Source organism: Nomascus leucogenys, chromosome 6, assembly GCF_006542625.1.
Source record: "Nomascus leucogenys isolate Asia chromosome 6, Asia_NLE_v1, whole genome shotgun sequence".
NCBI lineage: Eukaryota > Metazoa > Chordata > Mammalia > Primates > Hylobatidae > Nomascus > Nomascus leucogenys.
Genome location: NC_044386.1, coordinates 57,014,654 through 57,038,240, shown reverse-complemented (window position 1 = coordinate 57,038,240; position 23,587 = coordinate 57,014,654). Strand labels below are relative to the sequence as shown.

General features: G+C 41.4%; 1 protein-coding gene across 2 annotated transcripts in view; it reads left to right on the top strand.

The window, feature by feature from the left end:
* CASC4 (cancer susceptibility 4) overlaps positions 1 to 23,587 on the top strand; it is a 124,746-nt gene that overhangs the window by 36,517 nt on the left and 64,642 nt on the right. For both annotated transcript variants that reach the window (XM_003266836.3, XM_003266835.3), the window contains exons 3-6: positions 3,749 to 3,851; positions 7,162 to 7,252; positions 12,833 to 12,977; positions 13,307 to 13,387. In XM_003266836.3, coding sequence (XP_003266884.2) covers positions 3,749 to 3,851; positions 7,162 to 7,252; positions 12,833 to 12,977; positions 13,307 to 13,387 — 420 coding nt within the window. The remainder of the gene's footprint in view (positions 1 to 3,748; positions 3,852 to 7,161; positions 7,253 to 12,832; positions 12,978 to 13,306; positions 13,388 to 23,587) is intronic.

Genomic DNA, 23,587 nt, shown 5'->3' with positions numbered 1-23,587 from the left:
CACGCTAGACAGAATATCTCTGGGTTCATATAAAGAAAACACATGCCAATCAGTCAAAAGTAAAATTGGTTTTTTTTAACCTTTATTTTAAGTTCAGGGGTACATGTGCGGGATGTGCAGGTTTGTTACATAGGTAAACGTGTGTCATGGGGCTTCATTATACAGATTATTTCATCTCCCAGGTATTAAGCCTAGTATCCATTAGTTATTTTTCCTGATACTCTTTCTCCTTTGTTTTGCTTTCTGGTATGCTTACTTTTCCCCTTGCAAATCTCTGTTTTGACCTACTGGAAATCACCAATTACCTCCCTGCTTTATGATCTTTCTCTGTATTCAAACAGGAAATAATCATATTTTACATGGGCTAAAACTCATATTAATGTTTTATTTTTCTTTGTCAGTTATATTTTAAGTCTTTTATCTTCAATTACAAAGGAAAATTTTATTTCCTGATAGATGAATTTCAAATACCATCAATGGGAAGCTTTGTGGGGGGTCAGAGAAGCCGTCCAAGAATCTTACTAAGAATCATACTAAGCCTCAGGTTCATTCTGAAGCTATTTCAGGTATTTGACAGCATAGCCTGAATCAGAAGGGACTGTAATCCTTTTGTTCCCTTTTTCCTGAGGAGAATGAGTCCTAAAGATCACCAATTGAAGTCTCTTTCTGGTAGTTGTTGTTTTGTTTGTTTTTTAGTTACAGTTTTTAAATTTAGCTTTCAGTTCTAGAAACTATCCAGCCTGAGCACAGGTTTACTGAACTGGCTAGTTCAATCCCTTAGCCACAAGGCTTTCTGCTATTGCTTCCTACTGTGATCTCATCGTCTCTATAGAATCAGCATTCATAGCTGGGGCCAGGGTTTCTGGTACCTCTGGCCTGCTGTATCTTAGGAGATTGAGACAGGGATCAGGCAACAAGCTGAAAGGGTTTTTTATGGCTACCTGGCCACCACAGATCCATCACTTTTATTTAAGATGGGGGGTAAATCAGCCATGTTTACATATTGGAGAATTAATATTATGAAAAGAGAAATTTGGCCGGGCACGGTGGCTCACACTTGTAATCCCAGCACTTTGGGAGGCTGAGGCGGGCAGATCATGAGGTCAGGAGTTCGAGACCAGCCTGGCCAACACAGTGAAACCCTGTCTCTACTAAAAATACAAAAATTAGCTGGGCGTGGTGGCGGGTGCCTGTAATCCCAGCAACTCAGGAGGCTGAGGCAGGAGAATCGCTTGAACCTGAGAGGCAGAGGTTACAGTGAGCTGAGATCATGCCACTGCACTCCATCCTGAGCAACAGAGCTAGACTCTGTCTCAAAAAAAAAAAAAAAAAAAAGAGAGAAATTTAAAATGTGGCTTGAATATGCAAAGATAATGATTAACTACAAATATTTTATATGAATCATTGATTTTTTCATACTTGATTGTTATACAATAATTATTATGCATATTGTTAAACATTATGTGTCTCAGCAGATGTTTATGTGACTTAAATTTTTATTCTTCGTTATTGCCACAGTTATAATTCCACAATAAAATTTAGAAAGTATAGAAAAAAAGTATATGTTCAAAATCCTACTGTCAAACACATTCGCTAATAGCACTTTGATATATTTTTATTCTAGTCTTTTTTTTTTTTTTGCATGGATGCAATTATATGTTTACATCTGCTGTTTAAAAACATCTGCTTTTTTTTTTTTTTATTTATAGTTTTATTTTTTTCGAGACAGTCTTCCTTTATTGCCCAAGCTGGAGTGCAGTGGCATGATCTTGGTTCACTGTAACCTCCGCCTCTCGGGTTCAAGTGATTCTCCTGCCTCAGCTTCCTGAGTAGCTGGGATTACAGGCATGCGCCACTATACCTGGCTAATTTTTGTATTTTTAGTAGAGATGGGATTTCAGCTTGTTGGCGAGGCTGGTCTCGAACTCCTGGCCTCATGTGATCCACCCTTCTTGGCCCCCCAAAGTGCTGGTATTACAGGCGTGAGCCACCGTGCCCAGCCAACATCTGCTTTTTTTTTTTGTCTGTCACTCAGGCTGGAGTGCACAGTGGCATAATCTCGGCTCACTGTAAGCTCCACCTTCTGAGTTCAAGTGATTCTCCTGCCTCAGCCTCCCAAGTAGCTGGGATTACAGGCTCAGGCCACCATGCTTAGTTAATTTTTGTATTTTTAGTAGAGACATGGTTTTACCATGTTGGCCAGGCTGGTGTCAAACTCCTGACCTCAGGCGATCCACCCGCCTCGGCCTCCCAAAGTGGTGGGATTACAGGCATGAGCCACCACGCCCAGCCCCAACATCTGCTTTTTAAAAACAGCCGGGCATGGTGGCTCACGTCTGTAATCCCAGCACTTCGGGAGATTGAGGCAGAAGGATCGCTTGAGCTCAGGAGTTCGAGACCAGCCTGGGCAAAATAGTGAGACCTCATCTCTATAAATACACGTATATATCTATATCTCCCTTTCTACTCAAGAAAGTGGCTGTATATATATCTCCCAAGTATTTTTGGAGTGCTTTTAGAGTAATGAGACTAATTCTGTAACCCTTCTGTAAAAAATAGATGTTATAGTGTTGGTACATTATGGCTAGAAGTTATATTTTAATCTTAATAGCTGTTGCTTATACAGTATAGGCCCCTGTTTTCATTTCTAAAAATTATCTTAATACTACTTTTGCTTAACTGCTAAGGCTGTTAGCTGTTTTTAAAATCACCTATCTGTGAAATTAACATTTACTCTTTTCCACCTGCATTTCTTTTGTCTGTAGGCTTAGATCATGAGGGAATGAAAGCTAGAACATGTGTGGCTGGTGATTATGGATTAAACATTTACAAACAAGTGTTTGGCCAGGTTATAATTTACTATCCAGTTTGGAATTTTACGCGATTCATTTCCACTAAAAAAATTCAGTCCTAGTCCAGAAATTATGAGCTTTGAAAATGGAATTTTGGGATATGTAGAGCTACCATCTATAGCCAAACTAGAAATGTATCTAAAGTGATTGGCACCTAAGTTGGTAGTCGAATGTGATTTAAAATGAGAAAGAAAACTTAAAATTTGTACCCATAGTAAACATATCTAAAAAGTGTGATTTTTTTCCTACTTTAATAAAGCAGATAGGTTTGAAGAGATAGGTAGTTTTTTGTATTGTCTCCACAGCTTAGCATGTGTCTATACAAAGTGTAACGATGTGTAATTTAAAGAATATTTTGGGTTGATGTGAAAGCCACTGAAGCTATATATTTTTAAAAATAAATGTTATCGGTCAGGCGTGGTGGCTCATGCCTTTAATCCCAGCACTTTGGGAGGCTGAGGTGGCTGGATTGCTTGAGCCCACAAGTTCGAGACCAGCCTGGGCAACATGGCTAACCCGTCTCTACTAAAAATACAAAAATTAGCTGGATGTGGTGATGCACACCTGTAGTCTTAGCTGTCTGGGAGGCTGACGTGAGAGGATCACTTGAGCTCAGGAGGTGGAGGTTGCAGTGAGCCAAGATTGCACCACTGCACTCTAACCTGAGTGACAGAGCAAGACCCTATCTCAAATAAATAAATGAATAAATTTTACTGACCATGAATGTGTTACAAAAGGCTATTAAATGTAGTGTTTGTTATATAATTTAATTTCCTGGGAGTATTACTAAAGAAATTGAGAATTATGTATAATTAAAAAAACATCCCATAGCTTCTGAATAGGAATCATTACAATGAGTGAACTTGATTCCTTTTGTTCTTACCTTGGGTGGATAGAGCAACTTGCCGAGCTTCGTCAGGAGTTTCTTCGACAAGAAGACCAGCTTCAGGACTATAGGAAGAACAATACTTACCTTGTGAAGAGGTTAGAATATGAAAGGTAAGTTGTTACATGCGACATATGTTTATGAATCTAAAATATTTGTCCAACTTTTGGACTCAGTTCATTTCTTTCTGACTTTTGTTTTCCTTTTTTTCTCTCTTTCATTTTGTTAAGCCTTTTAAATTCCTTTTCTATTATCTTTCTTTAGCTCTTTGAAATCCAGACTCTTTTATTTTGATAAATTAAACAGCATGAAGTATCTCTTAGAGGGCATGTTTAGTTTGTGTATGTTGTAGAATTCATTGTGAGACAGAAAATCTTATACAAGCTCTGAGTTTTATTAGATGTGGCAAAGATGGAAAGAAGATTTGTGATTCTTTTTGACGGGCATCCAGAAGATGAAACCAGCACTGGGAGATGTTCCCAGAAGAGCTGAGGGACTGAGTGCTGGCTGCTCTTCCTGCTCTGCATGTCAGCCCTCTTGCTGATACCTCTACACTTGGTGATGAGGTTGGGGAACCTCTTACAGGCCTTTCTAGCAATCACACCTTAAAACTTTTATTATATTTGTAATCAATTTTATGGTAAAAGATATTTTTTAGATTTGTACACCAAAAGTTAGAAAGATTTGCCATATTTTAAAGCATTTTGTGTCCATTTCCAACTTCTTACTCTTGTAGGTTATCATTATACATTTACTTAAATATATGTATTTTAATGTAACAGTACTCAGTATTTTTATGCATGTCTATAGGATTAAAGATTTAACGTATGTAGAGGTAATATATTATTCTAGCATGTTAATGTACCAAAACTTCTGTAGTCTCTTCCAATTGTGGGGCAACAGTAGGAGTTTTCCTTTTCTCACTTTAAGATTATCACAGGCTAGGCCGGGCGCGGTGGCTCATGCTTGTAATCCCAGCACTTTGGGAGGCCGAGGCAGGCGGATCACGAGGTCAGGAGATCGAGACCACGGTGAAACCCCATCTCTACTAAAAATACAAAAAAATTAGCCGGGCGTGGTGGCGGGCGCTAGGTTATGGTGGTTCATACCTGTAATCCTAACACGCTGGGAGGCTGAGACTGGAGAATCATCTGAGCCCAGGAGTTAAAAGACCAGCCTAGGCAACATAGTGAGACCTCTGTCTCTACAAAAAAATTTTTTTAATTAGCTGGGCATGGTGGCATATGCCTGTAGTCCTAGCTGCTTGGGAGGCTGAGGTGGGAGGATCGCCTGAGTCCAGGAGATTGAGGCTGCAGTGAGCCATGATGATGCCACTGCACTCTAGTCTGGGCAACAGGGTGAGAACTGTCTTTTTTGTTTTTTTTTTTTTTTGAGATGGAGTCTCACTCTGTCGCCCAGGCTGGAGTGCAGTGGCGTGATCTTGGCTCACTGCAAGCTCTGCCTTCCGGGTTCACACCATTCTCCTGCCTCAGCCTCCTGAGTAGCTGGGACCACAGGTGCCTGCCACCACACTTGGCTAATTTTTTGTATTTTTAGTAGAGATGGGGTTTCACCGTATTAGCCAGGATGGTCTCGATCTCCTGACCTCGTGATCCAGCCCCCTTGGCCTCCCAAAGTGCTGGGATTACAGGCATGAAGAACTTGTCTCTTAAAAAAAAAAAAAAAGCTGGGTGCAGTGGCTCATGCCTGTAATCCCAGCACTTTGGGAGGCTGAGGCGGGTGGATCACCTGAGGTCAGGAGTTCGAGACCAGCCTGGCCAACATGGAGAAACCCGTTTCTACTAAAAATAGAAAAAATTAGCTGGGCGTGATGGTGCATGCCTGTAATCCCAGCTACTTGGAAGGCTGAGGCAGGAGAATTGCTTGAACCTGGGAGGCAGAGGTTGTAGTGAGCCGAGATCACGCCACTGCACTCCAGCCTGGGCGACAAGAGCAAAACTCTGTCTCCAAAAAAAAAAGGATTATCACAGCTATAAAAATGTCTATGCAAAAAAGATTTCCCAAAACTAGCTGGGTATGCTGGCATACACCTGTGGTCCCAGCTACTCGGGAGGCTGAAGTGGGAGGATCGCTTGAGCCCAGGAGGTTGAGGCTACAGTGAGCCATAATCATGCCTGCACTCCAGTCTGGGCAACAGAATGAAACCTTGTCTCAAAAATAAATAAAAAATAAATAAAGATTTCCCCTCCCCTTATGTTATTTCAGTGGTATATTTTCTCAAATATAGAATTCCTCAAAAAGAATGCTTTACCAATTTTGTTGCTTTTACAGCATAGATGAAAGATTGCTTTCTAAAATGATTGTACTCATTTATAATGTAGGTATTTCCCTATAGCCCTACCAAATTTGGTTTTAATTCTAATTTAATTTTGTTAGTATAGGAATAAGATACTACTATATATATATATACATATAGGAAGTTGGTGAGTTTTTTTGTTTTTGTTTTGTGTTTTTCTTTTTTTGAGACGTCCAGGCTGGAGTGCAGTGGCACAATCTCAGCTCACTGCAACCTCCACCTCCTGGGTTTAAGCGATTCTCATGCCTCAGCCTCCTGAGTAGCTGGGACCACAGGCACATACCACCATGCCTGGCTAAATTTTTTGTATCTTTAGTAGAGACAGGGTGTCATTGTGTTGGCCAGACTGATCTCGAACTGCTGGCCTCCAGTGATCTGCTTGCCTCGGCCTCCCAAAGTGCTGGGATTGCAGGTGTGAGCCACCCCGCCTAGCCACATATAGGAGGTTTAATTTGCATTTTATAATGGTGAAAGTTAACATTTTTCTATATATTTGTTAACTGTTTCTTTTTGCATGATTGGTCTATGTGTATCCTTTGACTACTTGGCTAGCAGAAAGTCACCATCTTTATCTGTTTTGCTGCTGTTCACTTTCTCTTGATGGCACCAGTCTATCTTCTTTATTAGTTTCTTTCATTCCTAGTATTCTATGGTTTAGCCTTTTATTAGTGTTTAAACTACTAACTATTGGATGAATCTTCTGCTGCCACTCCTTATCAACTCTCATAATCCTAGCTTTCCTCATCTGTTACTGTAAATTGGTCTCACAGTTTTCTCTTCTATAGTATTTTTCTCTTCTGTGATTGAAGTTGGTTTTGAAAGTTTTTTTTTATAGATGCAATTTATGGAAAAATAGGATAATAATTGTTTTTATCTTTGTAATTTCTGTTTTCTCAATTAGCTTTATCAGTATTATCTACCTCCTATTACAAGTTCAAGTATTTTAAAAGTTTTGATTGTGAGCTATTTATATACTCTGTTTTTTCCAGCCCACTCTCCCCTGCTAACTGAATGTTTTATCTTTCTTATGTATGTGTCAACTTCTGGACAACTTTGAGAATCCAATTCAAGATAATATAATCTAAAAGAATGACTTTGTAATTTAGTTTTCAGTGTGGACAGCAGATCAAGGAATTGAGAGCACAGCATGAAGAAAATATTAAAAAGTTAGCAGACCAGTTTTTACAGGAACAAAAGGTAAATTTTAAAAATATACTTAAATCTAAACATTTTTGTTATAAATCATGGTAATTTAGAAATTAAAATTGTAATTTTGTCACAAAACATTATATTTTAAGTTTTCCAGCCAGCCTAATTCCAAAAGTAATTTACAATGGCTTTATTTCTGAGTAAATTAAACATTTGCAAAAATATAATCTTAATTCTTAAAACTGGTCAGGCGTGGTGGTTCACACCTGTAATCCCAGCACTTTGGGAGGCTGAGGTGGGCGGCTCACTCGAGGTCAGGAGTTGAAGATCAGCCTGGCCAACATGGGGAAACTCCATCTCTACTAAAAATGCAAAATATAGCCAGGCCTGATGGTGCATGCCTGTAATCTCAGCTACCCAGGAGGGTGAGGCAGGAGAACCGCTTGAGCCCGCGAGACGGAAGAGGTTACAATGAGCCAAGATCGCACCACTGCACTCCAGCTTGGGCAACAGAGTGAGACTCCGTTTCAAAAAATAATAATAATAAATTAATTTTGAACCAAAATATCCATCTTTTTAAAAAAATAATTTTTGTTGTTAATATATTTCTCAGATTGTAAAGTGGGCAACTTTTTTACTGAAAATCAACTACTTCCTTTTTTATGCATTTGAGAAACAGAAAAAAAAGAAACGCTTTTTCCTTTATTATCAGTCTCTGTTATTCTGACACCCTTTCCTAAAGCACAGAAATGAGACACTGGCCACTATAACCAATTCGATTCATACTTTTTTGGGGGGAGCAAATTCTTTTATTAATTCATTTTAAGTTAATATGTATTATGAAGATTCTTTAGCAATAGAGGAAATTGTCTGAAGATTACTAGTTATTAAGGACATGATTCATTTCTTTTTTTTTTTTTTGAGACGGAGTCTCGCTCTGTCATCCAGGCTAGAGTGCAGTGGTGTGATCTCGGCTCACTGCCAGCTCCGCCTCCTGTGTTCACTCCATTCTCCTGCCTCAGCCTCCCGAGTAGCTCGGACTACAGGCACCTGCCACCATGCCCAGCTAATTTTTTGTATTTTTAGTAGAGACAGAGTTTCACCATGTTAGCCAGGGTAGTCTCAATCTCCTGACCTTGTGATCCGCCCGCCTCGGCCTCCCAAAGTGCTGAGATTACAGGCATGAGCCACCGCGCCCGGCCGATTCATTTTTTTATACCCTGTAATCTTACCTGACTAGGCATGATTTTTATGAACTCTTGTGATTTAAAGGAAAAAAAGATTTAATAGTGAAAAGTATTTGTTTTGCTGTTTGGTAGCATCTCAACTAAAGGACTAGAAGTTAAGGATATCAGGTTTTCATTCTTAGCTTTTTCACAATTTTATAGTAGGATATAGAGGGTGTCATTTCTTTCTCCGTTTCATTTTTTGAATCTACAAAGTGGAATACCTGCTGCCTATCTGCAGTCTACTTTGAAGAGGTGTTTAAGGATGGATTGGTGGACGAAGGCAGGCCTGAGTGAGCTACCATAATAGAGGCATTGAGGGCAACCAAAAGGTATTATTGAGACACTGGAGGATCTAAAGAACATAATGGAACACAAAAGGAAGGGGAAGAGAGGTTTGCTATTGCAATTGTGTCATTATAAGCGTAGTATATAAATAATGGGATAAGTTTGCTCTCTTCTATTCTCTTTTTTTTTTTTTTTTTTTTTGAGACGGCGTCTCACTCTGTCGCCCAGGCTGGAGTACAGTGGTGCGATCTCAGCTCACTGCAAGTTCCACCTCCCAGGTTCACGCCATTCTCCTGCCTTAGCCTCCCGAGTAGCTGGGACTACAGGCACCCGCCACCATGCCCAGCTAATTTTTTGTATTTTTAGTAGAGACGGGGTTTCACCATGTTAGCCAGGATGGTCTCGATCTCCTGATGTCGTGATCCACCCGCCTCGGCCTCCTCCCAAAGTGCTGGGATTACAGGCGTGAGCCACCATGCCCAGCCGCTCTTTTCTGTTCTCTTAAGGAATACAGATGAGAGCTTCCCCTTTTTTTCCAAGCCAGTGTAATTCTCTTTCTGTTCTTCTATACTAGGCTATTTTTATGTTATTAATTAACTAATGCTTCTCCAATTCTTCCTTGCCATTATCCTACCCTAAATGGAACAAGGCATGGCAGGAATTGAGGTGCCCAGAGAACTTCTCCTTTCTAGGTAGCACATCAGCCCTTACCCTGTAGATCAGCTACCTAATTCTACTCCCCACCCTTCATTTCGTGTTCTTTAACTACTATAGCAAGTTGGTTCTGTGCAATTTGAGTTTTCATAGAGACAAATCCAATGTTAGCTATATGAAATAAGCATAAATTGTATTCAGGGCTTTACCTTTTTGTTTATTAATTTTAAAATTAATTAACCAGCCACATGTCTATCATAGAAATGACTCTGGAAAAGAAGTCAGCAAATTATAGCCCGCAGGCTGAATTCAGCTTGCTGCTTGTTTTTGTACTGTTTAGAGGCCAAAAGTGGTTTTCACATTTTCAAATGGTTGAAAAAAATCAAGAGAAAATTATCTTAGTACTTGGGAAAATTATAAGAAATTTATATTTTGGTGTTCATACATAAAATTTTATTGAGCCACAGCCATGCTTATTTGTTTACTGCATTCATGCTATAAGGGCAGAGAAACTCTCATAGCCCAGAGAAGACTAAGGAGACCTGAGGACTTCAATGCAGTGTAGTAGCCGGGGGTGGTGGCTCACGCCTGTAATCCCACCACTGTGGGAGGCCAAGGTGGGTGGATCATGAGGTCAGGAGTTCGAGACCAACCTGGCCAATGGTGAAACCCCATCTCTACTAAAAATACAAAAAGTTATCCGGGCATGGTGGCTGGCAGCTATAATCCCAGCTACTCAGGAGGATGAGGCAGGAGAATCCGTTGAACGAGGGAGGTGGGGGTTGCAGTGAGCCGGTACTGCGCCACTGCACTCCAGCCTGGCAACAGAACGAGACTCCATCTCAAAAATTAAAAAATTAAAATAAATGCAGTGTAGTATCCTGAATTGGATCCTGAAACAGAAAAAGGACTTAGTGGAAAAACTGGTGAAATCTAAGTAAGTCTGGAGTTTAGGTACTAATAATATACTGATTTTCTTTTTTAGTTTTGCAAATGTATCATGGTAATTATGGATGGTAGGGTAACAGGATTTTAACATTAGGGAAAACTGGGTAAGGGGTGATTAGTTTTCTGTAAATCTAAAATTATTTCAGAATAAGAAGTTTATTTTAAAAACAATCAGGAGGCCCCCTAACCAAATCACAAACATTGTATCTAGAAAAGCATCTTATTTTATTAATATTAATATTGTCCATTCATAGAAAGTACTGTCAATAATGCATTAAAGATACAACATCTTTGTTAACTATTTTCAATGGAAAAGTATTTTTGAACAGTAGCTTGTTGACTTTTACTTTTGTTCAATATTTGTCTTATCCACATCTGCAAAAGAATGAAGAGTACTATAGCAGTAGCCTTATGAGATAGCATTATAGTGAAGATGCACAGAGATGCAAGCTGGCTGCTCAGGTTGTACCTCATAGATTTTCTCATCCTTGGTGTTTATATTGACATGTTCAAAAATTTCAGTTTATCATTTCATTCATCAATGATTAAACTATCAGAATTGATTATAGCTTACCAACTTACAGGAAATGTGGGATTTGGAGTCAGAAAGACTGTAGTTAGAATTCCTTCTTCACAATTCTCTAGTTTTGTGACTTTGGACAAACTGCTTAATTTTCTTTTTTTTTTTTTTTTTTCTGAGACGGAGTCTTGCTTTGTCACCCAGGCTGGAGTGCAGTGGCCCGATCTCGGCTCACTACAACCTCTGCCTCGTGGGTTCAAGCGATTCTTCTGCCTCAGCCTCCTGAGTAGCTGGGATTACAGGCGTGCACCACCATGCCCGACTAATTTTTGTATTTTTAGTAGAGACGGGATTTCACCATGTTGGTCTGGCTGATCTCGAACTCCTGACCTCATGATCCACCCACCTCTGCCTCCCAAAGTGGTGGGATTACAGGCATGAACCACCGTGCCTGGCCCAAACTACTTAACTTTTTTTTTTTTTTAATGGAGTATTGCACTGTTGCCCAGGCTGGAGCGCAGTGGCGCGATCTTGGCTCACTGCAAGCTCCGCCTCCCGGGTTCAAGCCATTCTCCTGCCTCAGGCTCCCAAGTAACTAGGACTACAGGCACCCGCCACCACACCCGGCTAATTTTTTGTATTTTTTAGTAGAGTCGGGGTTTCACCGTGTTAGTCAGGATGGTCTCTATCTCCTGACCTTGTGATCTGCCCACCTCGGCCTCCCAAAGTGCTGGGATTACAGGCATGCGCAGCCGCGCCTGGCCCAAACTGCTTAACTTTTTAATACCTCAGTTTTGTTTTTCTCAAAACTATTAATTTTATTTCTACTAGAGGACAGCTATGAAAGCAATTTGGAAACTATGAAGCACAATGCAAATATTTATTGTTGATTTTACCTGCCAGGACACTGGAATACCTTCACCTAATTGTCAGAGTACTCTTTCTCCTTTATTGTGACACACTCTTAAGATTTGGCTCTTGTGGCCGGGCGCGGTGGCTCACGCCTGTAATCCCAGCACTTTGGGAGGCTGGGGTAGGTGGATCACGAGGTCAGGAGATCGAGACCATCCTGGCTAACACAGTGAAACCCCGTCTCTACTAAAAATACAAAAAATTAGCCGGGTGTGGTGGTGGGCACCTGTAGTCCCAGCTACTCGGGAGGCTAAGGCAGGAGAATGGCATGAACCGGGGAGGCAGAACTTGGAGTGAGCTGAGATCACGCCACTGCACTCCAGCCTGGGCGACAGAGCAAGACTCTGTCTCAAAAATAAATAAATAAATAAATATATAGATTTTTTCGTACTATTTTTATAACATTACCAAGAATTATATTTCATACTGCTTTAGAGTTTACAAAGCATTTATGGATGCATTAAATGTTTACTAGAGTAACCTATATATGGCATCCCAAGCTTGTGTACTTGAATCCTTGCTGCTCCCAATTTTCCACGGAGGCAAACTTAATACTGGTCCACGAAGAGAATTGAGTTAGGCCTAATCATATACCTGAAGATTCACATTTCCAAGAAGATGCTAGGTTAGGAACAGGTTGGAGAAAGCACTGACCTGTTTATTATCCTGCCATTACTTGCTGTGCTTCGGTGGCCAGCACACTTAGGAAGAAGATTGCCTGTTTTTCACCCTTGCTCTTGAAGAAGCACCTGTGTACCAGTCTCCTCCTTTCTGCTATCCTGCTTGGTTCTAACATATGCTTACAGAGAACCCACCCTGCCCATATCACCCAGGAAGATGCCCAATTGTAGGCCATCAGGGCAACCTATAGTACTCAGCAGGCTGTCTTGCAGAATCACACACCACAGCATGGCCAAGCAGAGTCATAATGTATCCTGCATCTCCAATTGTTCATTATTTGAACCCATGGTATATGTTTTATAAGATGAACTGTTTCAGAACATTTAATTAATAGTTGTGTCGGTGGTTTAACAATTTGAACTGAAAAATACTTGTTGTTACCAAATCTTTATCTAACAGCAAGAGGCCCACAAGATTCAATCAAATGATGGAAAAGAATTGGATATAAATGATCAAGTAGTACCTAAAAATATTCCAAAAATTGCTGAGAATGTTGCAGATAAGAATGAAGAACCCTCAAGCAATCATATTCCACATGGGAAAGGTATTATTGTTATTATTCTTTTGTTTTGTATTAATAGGATATTGACTTTTTCTTCCCATTTTGTAGTGAATATTTTCAATCATAAAGAAAATTGTTTTATTTTAGTTCACACGTGATTAAGTGTTTGCATTGTTTCAAATTGGGATCGTTTGATAGAAGAGAAAAAAGAGTAAGTTATTTTAGAGTTACAGCTATATCCAAAGCAAGATATAAAAATGTTCAGTTGATGTAGCCTATTACTTTTAGAAACTGATTGTTACATTCCTTCAAAACATTTTCAAATTATGTAAGAAAAATGATAGAATTCTATCTTTTTGTTACTTGGGCAGAACAAATCAAAAGAGGTGGTGATGCAGGGATGCCTGGAATAGAAGAGAATGACCTAGCAAAAGTTGATGATCTTCCCCCTGGTGAGTAAAAATTGTTAGAGAATTCAACTAAAGTGATGATAATACATTTCATGTGACCCCATTCTCTTTTTGGGTAACACTTTGAAAAGTCACAGATATCTGGATGATTGATATTTGTACTTAATTAAGTACCCATTAATTGCCAGGACTTTTTTGGATCCAACTTTTATCAAATTTTTTGCTAAGATGTATAAAATACTTGTTTTTGCCTTGATAAGAATCACCTATATTTGAATCTTTTCCTTGCGACTCAGAGTTTTTGCTTATGACAGTTGTACTGTATAGAGTCATTTATGTTTACTAAAAGTATGCATGGCTCTTTTCTTTCCTACCAAATGTGCCCAGATTCCTGTGTTGTTGGTGTGCTTTAATATGGCATAGTAATACCCTAATAAGAGTTATTTAATTATTTAGTTTTGAGGGCTTGGCTTGTCCTTTTAGTGAATTACCCCACACTTTTGGATGGTTTGTTTAACATTTTTTTTCTTCTTTTCTGGCCACTTCTGTGCATTGTATGTCTCTTTCCTCCTTAATGTGTCTGCTTCTTATCCATTTTCACTTGAAGTCCTGATCCCACTTGCTGCTATCCTAATCCCCTTCATTTTTTTCCTTCGTGTCTCTTCTTTGTTTTTCTTGCCATATCTATGTTTCTTGGCTATTAATGGTACTCCTCCCTGCTGACTCCAATTTATTATGGTAGAAAAATAAGAAATTAACAGCATGCCTCTGCTGCTTTTGTCTGATTTTTTTTCTTCTCAGTCTCAGTAATTACTTCTGTGATTATAGCTAGTTGTACGTGACTGAAATTCCTGAATGTTTAGATCAAATAAATGGAATATTTATCCTTCATTTGTATAGTTTTATTGTCTTCTCAAATTCTTATGGGTTTCCAATTCATAGTGATTTCCCCTAAAATAAAGGTAAGGACAAAAGCAGTAACATGAATTTGAAAATAAAGAATCAGAATTAGCAAGCTTTTTTTGTAAGACAATGAAGTAATCCAGTGATTTTTTTAAATTAATTAATTAATTAATTTTGAGATACAGTCTCTCTCTGTCGCCCAGGCTGGAGTGCGGTGGCACGATCTTGGCTCACTGCAACCTCAGCTTCCCAGGTTCAAGCATTTCTCCTGCCTCATCCTCCTGAGTAGCTGGGATTACAGGTGTGTGCCACCAAGCTCAGCTAATTTTTGTATTTTCAGTAGAGACGAGGTTTCATCATGTTGGCCAGCTGGTCTCGAACTCCTAACCTCAAGTGATTCTCCCACCTTGGCCTCCCAAAGTGCCGGGATTACAAGCATGAGCCACCAAGCCCGGCCTCTTTTTAAAATTTTGAGACAGGGTCTCACTCTGTCACCCATGCTGGAGTGCAGTGGTGCAGTCATGGCTCACTGCAGTCTTGATCTCCTGGGCGCAAGCTATCCACCCACCTCAGCTTCCTGAATAACTGAGACTACAGGTGTGTGCCATCATGCCCAGCTAATTTTATTTTTTATTTTCTTTATTTTTTTATTTTTGTGATATGGGATCTCGCTCTGTCACCGAGGCCAGAATGCAGTGGCATGATCACAGCTCACTGCAGCCTCAATCTCCAGGGTATAAGCCATCTTCCCACCTCAGCCTCCTGAGTAGCAGGGACTACAGTCATGTGCCACCACACCTGACTAATTTTTATAGTTTTTTTGTAGAGATAAGTTTTCACCATGTTGCCCAGGCTGGTCTCGAACTCCTAGCCTTAAGCGATCTGCCTGCCTTGGCCTCCCAAAATGCAGGGATTACAGGCATCAGCTACCATGCCCAGCCTATTTTCTTTATTTTTTTGTAGAGACGAGGTCTCACCATGTTGCCCAGGCTGATCTCAAACTCCTGGGCTTACATGATCCTCCCACTTCAGACTCCCAAAGTGCTGGGATTACAGACATGGGTCACTGCACCCAGCCAAAAAATATATAGAGAGAGAGCCAAAAATTACATATATTTTTTTCAGAGACAGGGTCTCGTTCTGTTGCCCAGGCTAGAGTGCAGTGATCATAGTTGACAGTGGCCTCAAACTCCTAGGCTCAAGCCATCCTCCCACCTCAGCCTCCTAGGACTACAGGGACATGCCACCACACCTGGCTAATATTTTTATTTCTGTAGAGACGGTGCCTCACTGTTGCCCCAGCTACTCTTTAACTCCAGTCTTCAAGCGATAGTCCCGCCTCAGCCTCTCAAAGCACTGGGATTATAGGCGGGAGCTGTGGTGCCTAGCTGTAATTCAGTGATTTTTAAAGTGTGGTCTTTGGATCAGCAGTATATCAGCATTACCCAGGAACTTGTTAGACATGCAAATTCTTCGGTCTCATTCCAGACCTACTTAATCAGAAATTTTGGAATGGAGCCCAGCAATTTGTTTTAAAAAGCTCTCCTAGTGATTTTGATCTATGCTAAAATTTGAGAACCACTGACTTAGATGTTAATTTAAAGAAATGTTCAGAGCAGGAACTCTGTATTCTCCTAAATTTTTGTAGCACTTACTCTAGTCCTAGACACAGTTGAGTTTTAGGTTGATTAATCTATTTTACATTGCGCTTGTATATTTTAAAAACTATACCCAAAGTTTTGTCAAGGACATACTGCTAGTTTCTGATACATAGAAGCACTCTATTCAGATATGAGCAAGAGTTGGCTACCTGCATACATTTATTTTTCATGTAATATACCTGCAAAATGTATTATTTGTATTTAAATATAATTTTTAACCTCTATTATTTATTTCCACATACTTTTCTCTCTTTTTTTTTTTTTTCGAGACGGAGTCTCACTCTGTAGCCCAGGCTGGAGTGCAGTGATGTGATCTTGGCTCACTGCAAGCTTTGCCTCCCAGGTTCATGCCATACTCCTGCCTCAGCCTCCTGAGTAGCTGGGACTACAGGTGCCCGCCACCACGCCCGGCTAATTTTTTGTATTTCTAGCAGAGACAGGGTTTCACCGTGTTAGCCAGGATGATCTCGATGCCCCGACCTTGTGATCCGCCCGCCTCAGCCTCCCAAAGTGCTGGGTTTACAGGCGTGAGCCACCACGCCCAGCCTGTTTCCACATACTTTTCAAGTTAAAATTTTATTACTACTCTAAATGTGTAATGTCTCCACTTATTTTCTCATTGGTCATAATGTATTACCCAGCCACCAGGAAATTCCAGTGTTTAGGGTAAAATGAAATAGGAATACAAGAGATCTTAGAGATCTTGTCTTGACCATTATTAGGTATATTGTCCTATCAGACAGTGGTTTTCAAATGTCTTTCATACATGAACCACTCCAGCAGGATAGAAATCTTATCTTGCCTCTTCTGCTTTCTTAATAATAATTTTTAAAAAGTACACAACAATTTTATTAGTTTTTTTTTTTTTTTTTTGAGACCGAGTTTCACTCTGTCGCCCAGCCTGGAATGCAGTGGTGCGATCTTGGCTCACTGCATCCTCCGCCTCCCGGGTTTAAGCAGTTCTCTGCCTCAGCCTCCTGAGTAGCTGGGATTACAGCGCCCACCACCACGCCCGGCTAATTTTTTTTGTATTTTTAGTAGAGACGGGGTTTCACCATCTTGGTCAGGCTGATCTCGAACTCCTGACCTCGTGATCCACCCACCTCAGCCTCCCAAAGTGCTGGGATTACAGGCGTGAGCCACCGCGCCTGGCCAATTTTATTAGATTTTATAAGAATGAATAGTGCTACTTTTGATGAGATGCCAACAAATTCATATCTGATTTTTACAGCATGAACTTGCCATATGCAACTTACATGGTTGCAGCAATATAATTTGGAACTGGGAAAAACACCAAGTATATTAACATTTTGTGTAAATTGATCGTTAATGTAAAAAATGTCTCCATTTTCTACATTGTCATGGCATATTAAAGGCTTTCCTCTAGATTAAGTTTTTTTTTTTACTTTTATTTTTATTTATTTATATTTTTTGGGACAAGGTCTTGCTCTGTCACCTAGGCTGGAGTGCAGTGGCATGATCATGGCTCACTGAAGCCTTGACCTCCTGGGCTCAAGTGGTACTCCCACATCGGCTCCCAAGTAGCTGGGACTACAGGCATATGCCACCACACCCAGCTAATGTTGTTGTTGTTGTTGTCGTTGTTTGTAGAGACAGGGTGTCGCTGTGTTATCCAGGCTGGTCTCAAACTCCTAGGCTCAAGCAGTCCTCCCACCTCAGCCTCCCAAAGCACTGCAACTACAGGTGTGAGCCACCATGCCTGGCCTGGATTAATATTTGAAGCTCTTTAAACTATTGGTGGTTTGCTTTGATAATCATTTTTCATAGCAATTATCCTTAATTATTTGAGGAAGTATTTTGAGTGTAAAGATTATTTTGAAATGGTAACTGGTAGAAGGAAACTTTGAGCTCTGTGATCATTCGGATGCAAACACAAAGGAAAGCCATTTCATATCTTTGTACCTTGAGCTCCCTACATGCTGCCTTGCATACAGCAGGGTCCCAGTAAATGTGAATGGTTGAATTATCAGGCTATCTTTAATGGTGAGACAATGGTCTCTGGAGTCAAATTGCCTAGATTCAAACCTTTGGCTCTTATCTTTTAACAATTATGTGACCATTTTTTTGCCCTTATATGTAAAATAGAATAATAACAATTCCAGCCTGACAGGAATGTTGTGAAATTTAAATGTAAAACACTTAGAACAGTGCCTGGCACATAGCAAGTGCTATATAAATCTTAGTTTCTGTTGGCCGGGTGCAGTGGCTCATGCCTGTAATCTCAGCACTTTGGGAGGCTGAGGCAGGCAGATCACTTGAGGTCAGGAGTTCAAGACCCCCTGGCCAACATGGTGAAACCCCATCTCTGCTAAAAATACAAAAATTAGCTGGGTATGGTGGCGGGCACCTGTAGTCCCAGCTACTCAGGAGGCTGAGGCAGGAGAATCGCTAGAATCCAGAAGGCAGAGGTTGCAGTGAGCAAAGATCATGCCTCTGCACTCCAACCTAGGAGACAGAGCAAGACTCTGTCTCGAAAAAAAAAAAAAAAAAACTTAGTTGTTGTTATTATTATTTCATGTAATTATAGCCCCATTTTTAATCTCTTTGCCAGTCCTTTTCCTCAGTTTTGTCTTTTCTTCCTGAAGTAGTGTATGCCAAAATTCTTAATGTCAATGCAAGTTCTGGTGTATATGTGGTGTCCTGTTAGCTATAGAGGCAGTAACCCCAAAGAGGAAGCAGAGAAAAGAACATATCCTGGCTGGGCATAGTGGCTTATACCTGTAATCCCAGCACTTTGGGAGGCTGAGGTGGGCGGATCACTTGAGGCCAGGAGTTTGAGACCAGCCTGGCCAACATGGTGAAACCCCGTCTCTACTAAAAATACAAAATTAGCTGGGCATGGTGGCACACACCTGTAATTCCAGCTACTTGGGAGGCTGAGGCAGGAGAATCCCTTGAGCCCAGGAGGCAGAGGCTGCAGTGAACTGAGATCCCACCACTACACACACTCCAGCCTGAACAACAGAGTGAGACTCTGTCTTAAAAAAAAAAAAAAAGAAAAAGAAAAAGAAAAAAATATATCCTTGTAATTTAAAAATGGACTGTTATATATACTGACAGCTTTGTTTAAGATAGCTAGGACCATACTAGAAATTACGGTAGAGCAGTGCAAAACTATCTTTAAATATACCTCTGAGGCCGGGCACAGTGGCTCACATCGGTAATCTTAGCTGAGATTACAGCTGGATTGGCTGAGGCGGGAGGGTTGCTTGAGCCCAGGAGTTTGAGACCAGCCTGAGCAACATGATGAGACCCTGTGTCTACAAGAAATAGAAAAATTAGCCAGTCATGGTGGCGCACGCCTGTAGTCTCAGCTACTCAGGAGGCTAAGGTGGGAGAACTGCTTGAGCCCAGGAGGCGGAGGCTGCAGTGAGCAGAGATCACACCACTGCACTCCAGCCTGGTGTCAGAGCGAGACCCTGTCTCAAAAAAAAAAAGAAATGTATATATGTGTATATATATATATATATATACCTCTGAAACAGTCAAGGGTTATAGAGCATGTGCCTAGGGTTAGCATTTTGTTTCAGCTTCTCAGCTCCCAAAGCCATACAGTGAAACATTACCGGGTTTTGTTTTTAATGTTTGATTTGGAACTAATCACCAAGACTTTACAGGAACTTTATGATTTAATGAATTACCTTCTTGACCTGGATACTTACCTGTATGCTGATTTAGATAACTGGAATGTTAGGCAGTTACATATTTATATCAGTAGTTTTTAAACTTTTAAAATCTTTTTGTTATTTATTACTTTTTATTTTTAGAGACAGGATCTTATTCTGTCATCCAGGCTGGAGTACAGTGGCATGGTCATAGCTTACTGCAGCCTCAAACTCCTAGACCCAAGCAATCCTTCTGCCTTACCTTCTAGAGGGGCTGCAATTACAGGCTTGTGCCACCACATGCAAAACTTATTTATTTATTTATTTATTTATTTTTAATTAATTTATTTTTTGAGTCAGAGTCTCGTTCTGTCGCCCAGGCTGGAGTGCAGTGGCGCAATCTTGGCTCACTGCAAGCTCTGCCTCCCTTGTTCGCGCCATTCTCTTGCCTCAGCCTCCTGAGTAGCTGGGACTACAGGCACCCGCCACAAGTAGCTGGGACTACAGGCACCCGCCACCACGCCTGGCTAACATTTTTTTTATTTTTAGTAGAGACGGGGTTTCACCATGTTAGCCAGGATGGTCTCAATCTCCTGACCTCGTGATCCGCCTGCCTCGGCCTCCCAAAGTGCTGGGATTACAGGCGTGAGCCACCACGCCCGGCCTATTTTTTTATTTTGTTGAGATGGAGTTTCGCTCTTGTAGCCAAGGCTGGAGTGCGATGGTGCGGTCTCAGCTCACTGCAACAGCCGCCTCCCAGGTTCAAGCAATTCTCCTGCCTCAGCCTCCTGAGTAGCTGGGATTACAGGTGCCTGCCACCACATCCATCTAATTTTTTTTTTTTTTGAGACAGAGTCTTGCTCTGTCGCCCAGGCTGGAGTGCAGTGGCGTGATCTCAGCTCACTGCAAGCTCCGCCTCCCGGGTTCATGCCATTCTGCTGCCTCAGCCTCTGAGTAGCTGGGACTACAGGCGCCCGCCACCACGCCCAGCTAATTTTTTGTATTTTAGTAGAGACGGGGTTTCTTTTTTTTTTTTTTTTGAGACGGAGTCTCGCTCTGTCGCCCAGGCTGGAGTGCAGTGGCGCAATCTCGACTCACCGCAAGCTCCGCCTCCCAGGTTCACGCCATTCTCCTGCCTCAGCCCCTCCGAGTAGCTGGGACTACAGGCGCCCGCCACCACACCCGGCTAATTTTTTTTGTATTTTTAGTAGAGACGGGATTTCACCGTGGTCTCGATCTCCTGACCTCGTGATCCGCCCGCCTCGGCCTCCCAAAGTGCTGGGATTACAAGCGTGAGCCACCGCGCCCGGCCCAAGACAGGGTTTCAACTGTATTGCCCAGGCTGGTCTTGAACTCCTGAGCTCAGGTAATCCGTCCGCCTTGGCCTCCCAAAGTGCTAGGATTACAGGTGTAAGGCACTGCGCCCAGCCTTTCTTCTTGATATTTAAGAGTTCTTTAACAGTATGCAATGCAAATATCTTCTCTGTATTATACCTATAAACAAAGAGGAAAATCATATTTCTTTCTTGGAAACTCTTTTTTAGCTTTAAAAATCCAATCAGTCCCAGTAAAAATGTAAAAATTACCCCTATTGACTTACTTTGGGGGAAACCCTCTATAGGTATAAAGATATTTATGTACCTGAGCAATTGAAAGTTATTTTCCTAATTAATAACTTAGAAAGAAAATTACTCCTCTTGGTTCTTATTTTTCTTTATTTTTATTTTTTTGTTCTATCAACAGCATCCAGGAAAAGCTTTTAGGTTTTTTTTGTGTGTGTGCATGTGTGTGAGACAGAGTCTTGCTCTGTTGTCCAGGCTGAAGTATAGTAGCGTGATCTCAGCTCACTGCAACCTCCGCCTCCTGAGTTCAAGCAATTCTCCTGTCTCAGCCTCCCAAGTAGCTGAGATGACAGGCGCCCACCATCATGCCTGGCTAATTTTTTGTATTTTTAGTAGAGATGGGGTTTCACCGTGTTGGCCAGGCTGGTCTTGAACTCCTGACCTCAGGTGATCCACCCGCCTCGGCCTCCCAAAGTTCTGGGATTACAGGAGTGAGCCACTGCACCTGGCCAGGCTTTTAGTTTTTAAATATTAGGTAGAAGTAATCTATTTGTAAGATAACAGATTTTCTAGAACAGAGGCTTCGAATGGTGGTTGCATATTGGAATCACTGGGGATCTCGGAAAAAAAAAAAAAAGATAGTGATGCCTAAATTCCATTCCAGAGATTTTGTTATATTTGGTCTGGGGTTTGACTTGGGCATTGAAGGTTTAAATGGTCACTAGGTGATTACATTACGTAGCTAAGGCAGAAAAACCTTTACTCTAGACAGATTCTCTAGATCTATACTGTATTAATGCAGTAGCCACTGGTCACATGTGGCTATTTACATTTAAATTCATTACATTTGGGTAAAATTAAATTCAGTTTCTTAGTCAAACTAGCTACACTTAAAGCGCTTACTTAGTAGTTACCTGTGGCTAAAGGCAACTGTGTTGGACAGCACCAGTGCAGAACATTTTCATTATTGTAGAAAGTTCCGTTGGACAGTACTGCTCTAGATTGAAACCAGTAATAGTGGTTTTATGGGGAAGAAGATTAGGACAGGGATGAAAAGGTGACTTGCTTTTCATTATATAATCTTCTGAACTTTTAAATTTTTGAATAATACTAATAAACTACCTATTTGAAAAAATCATTATTTAAAAAAATTAAAGAGAGGCTAGGTGTAGTGGCTCACGCCTGTAATCCCAACACTTTGGGAAGCCTAGGCGAGAAGATTGCTTGAGGCCAGGAGTTCGAGGCCTGGGCAACATAACAAGACCTCATGTCTTAGGGAAAAAAAAAAAAATTGGCTAGGCATAGTGGCACACACCTGTAGTCCTAGCTACTTGGGAAGCTGAGGTGGGAGGATCACATGAGCCCAGGAGTTCGAGATTGCAGTGAGCTGTGATTGCACCACTGTACTCCAGTCTGGGTGACAGGGAGAGACCCTGTCTAAAAAAAGAAGAGAGAGAGAGAGAGAGAGGAGGCAGAGCGAGGCTTCTGAATAGAAGCCTCCACTGATTGTCCTCCCTGCAGTAGCACCAAATTTGACAACTGTCTACACAGAAAAGTACCTTCTTGAGAACCAAAAATCAGATGAGCAATCACAGTACCTGGTTTTAACTTAATATTGTTAAAAGGGGCATGGAAGGAGTAGGAAAGACAGTCTTGAATTGAAGACACCACCTCCCAACCCCTGCAGTGGCCTGTGGCATGGAGAGAGAATCTGTACACTTCCAGGAGTGAGAGTACAGTAATTGTGAGACTTTGCGTTGGAACTTAGTGCTGCCAACACTGAGCAGAACTCAGCCAATGCCCACAGAGGAAGCCTGTGGACTAACCCTAGTCAGAGGGGAAATTTTCTCTCCCAGCAGGCAGAACTTGAGTTTTGGCTAGCCTTGCCACTGCAAGCTAGAGTGCTTTGGGGTCTTAAATGAACTAGAAAAGCAGTCTAGGCTAGAAGGACTGCAACTCCCAGGCAAGTCCTAGAGTAGTGCTGGGGTCAGAGCCAGTGGTCTTGCGGGGGCACACAACCTAGTGAGGCAGCAGCCAGGGTGACTAAGGAAGTGCTTGTGTCACCCCTTCCACACAGTGCCAGCCAGTGCAGCTTGCCAGTACAAAAGAGACCCCTTCTTTCTGTTTGCGGACAGGAAAGGGAAGAGTAAAAATGACTTCGTTTTGCAACTTGAATACCAGCTCAGCCACAGTCATCTAGGGTATCAAGTAGAGTTGTGAGACCCCTATTCCAGGCCCTAGATGCCTATAGTGTCTAGACACAGTCAGCGCCAGAAGGGAACCTCCTGCCTTGAAGGGAAGGACCTAGTCCTGGCAAGATTCATCACCTGCTAACTAAAGAGCCCTTGGGCCCTGAATAATCAGCAGTGGTAACCAGATAGTAGATGCCATAGCCTTGAGTGAGACTCTGAGACATGCTGGCTTCAGGTGTGACCCAGCAGTAGCGACTACAAGTAAAGACTCTGCTTAACAAAAGGAGAGGGAAGAATA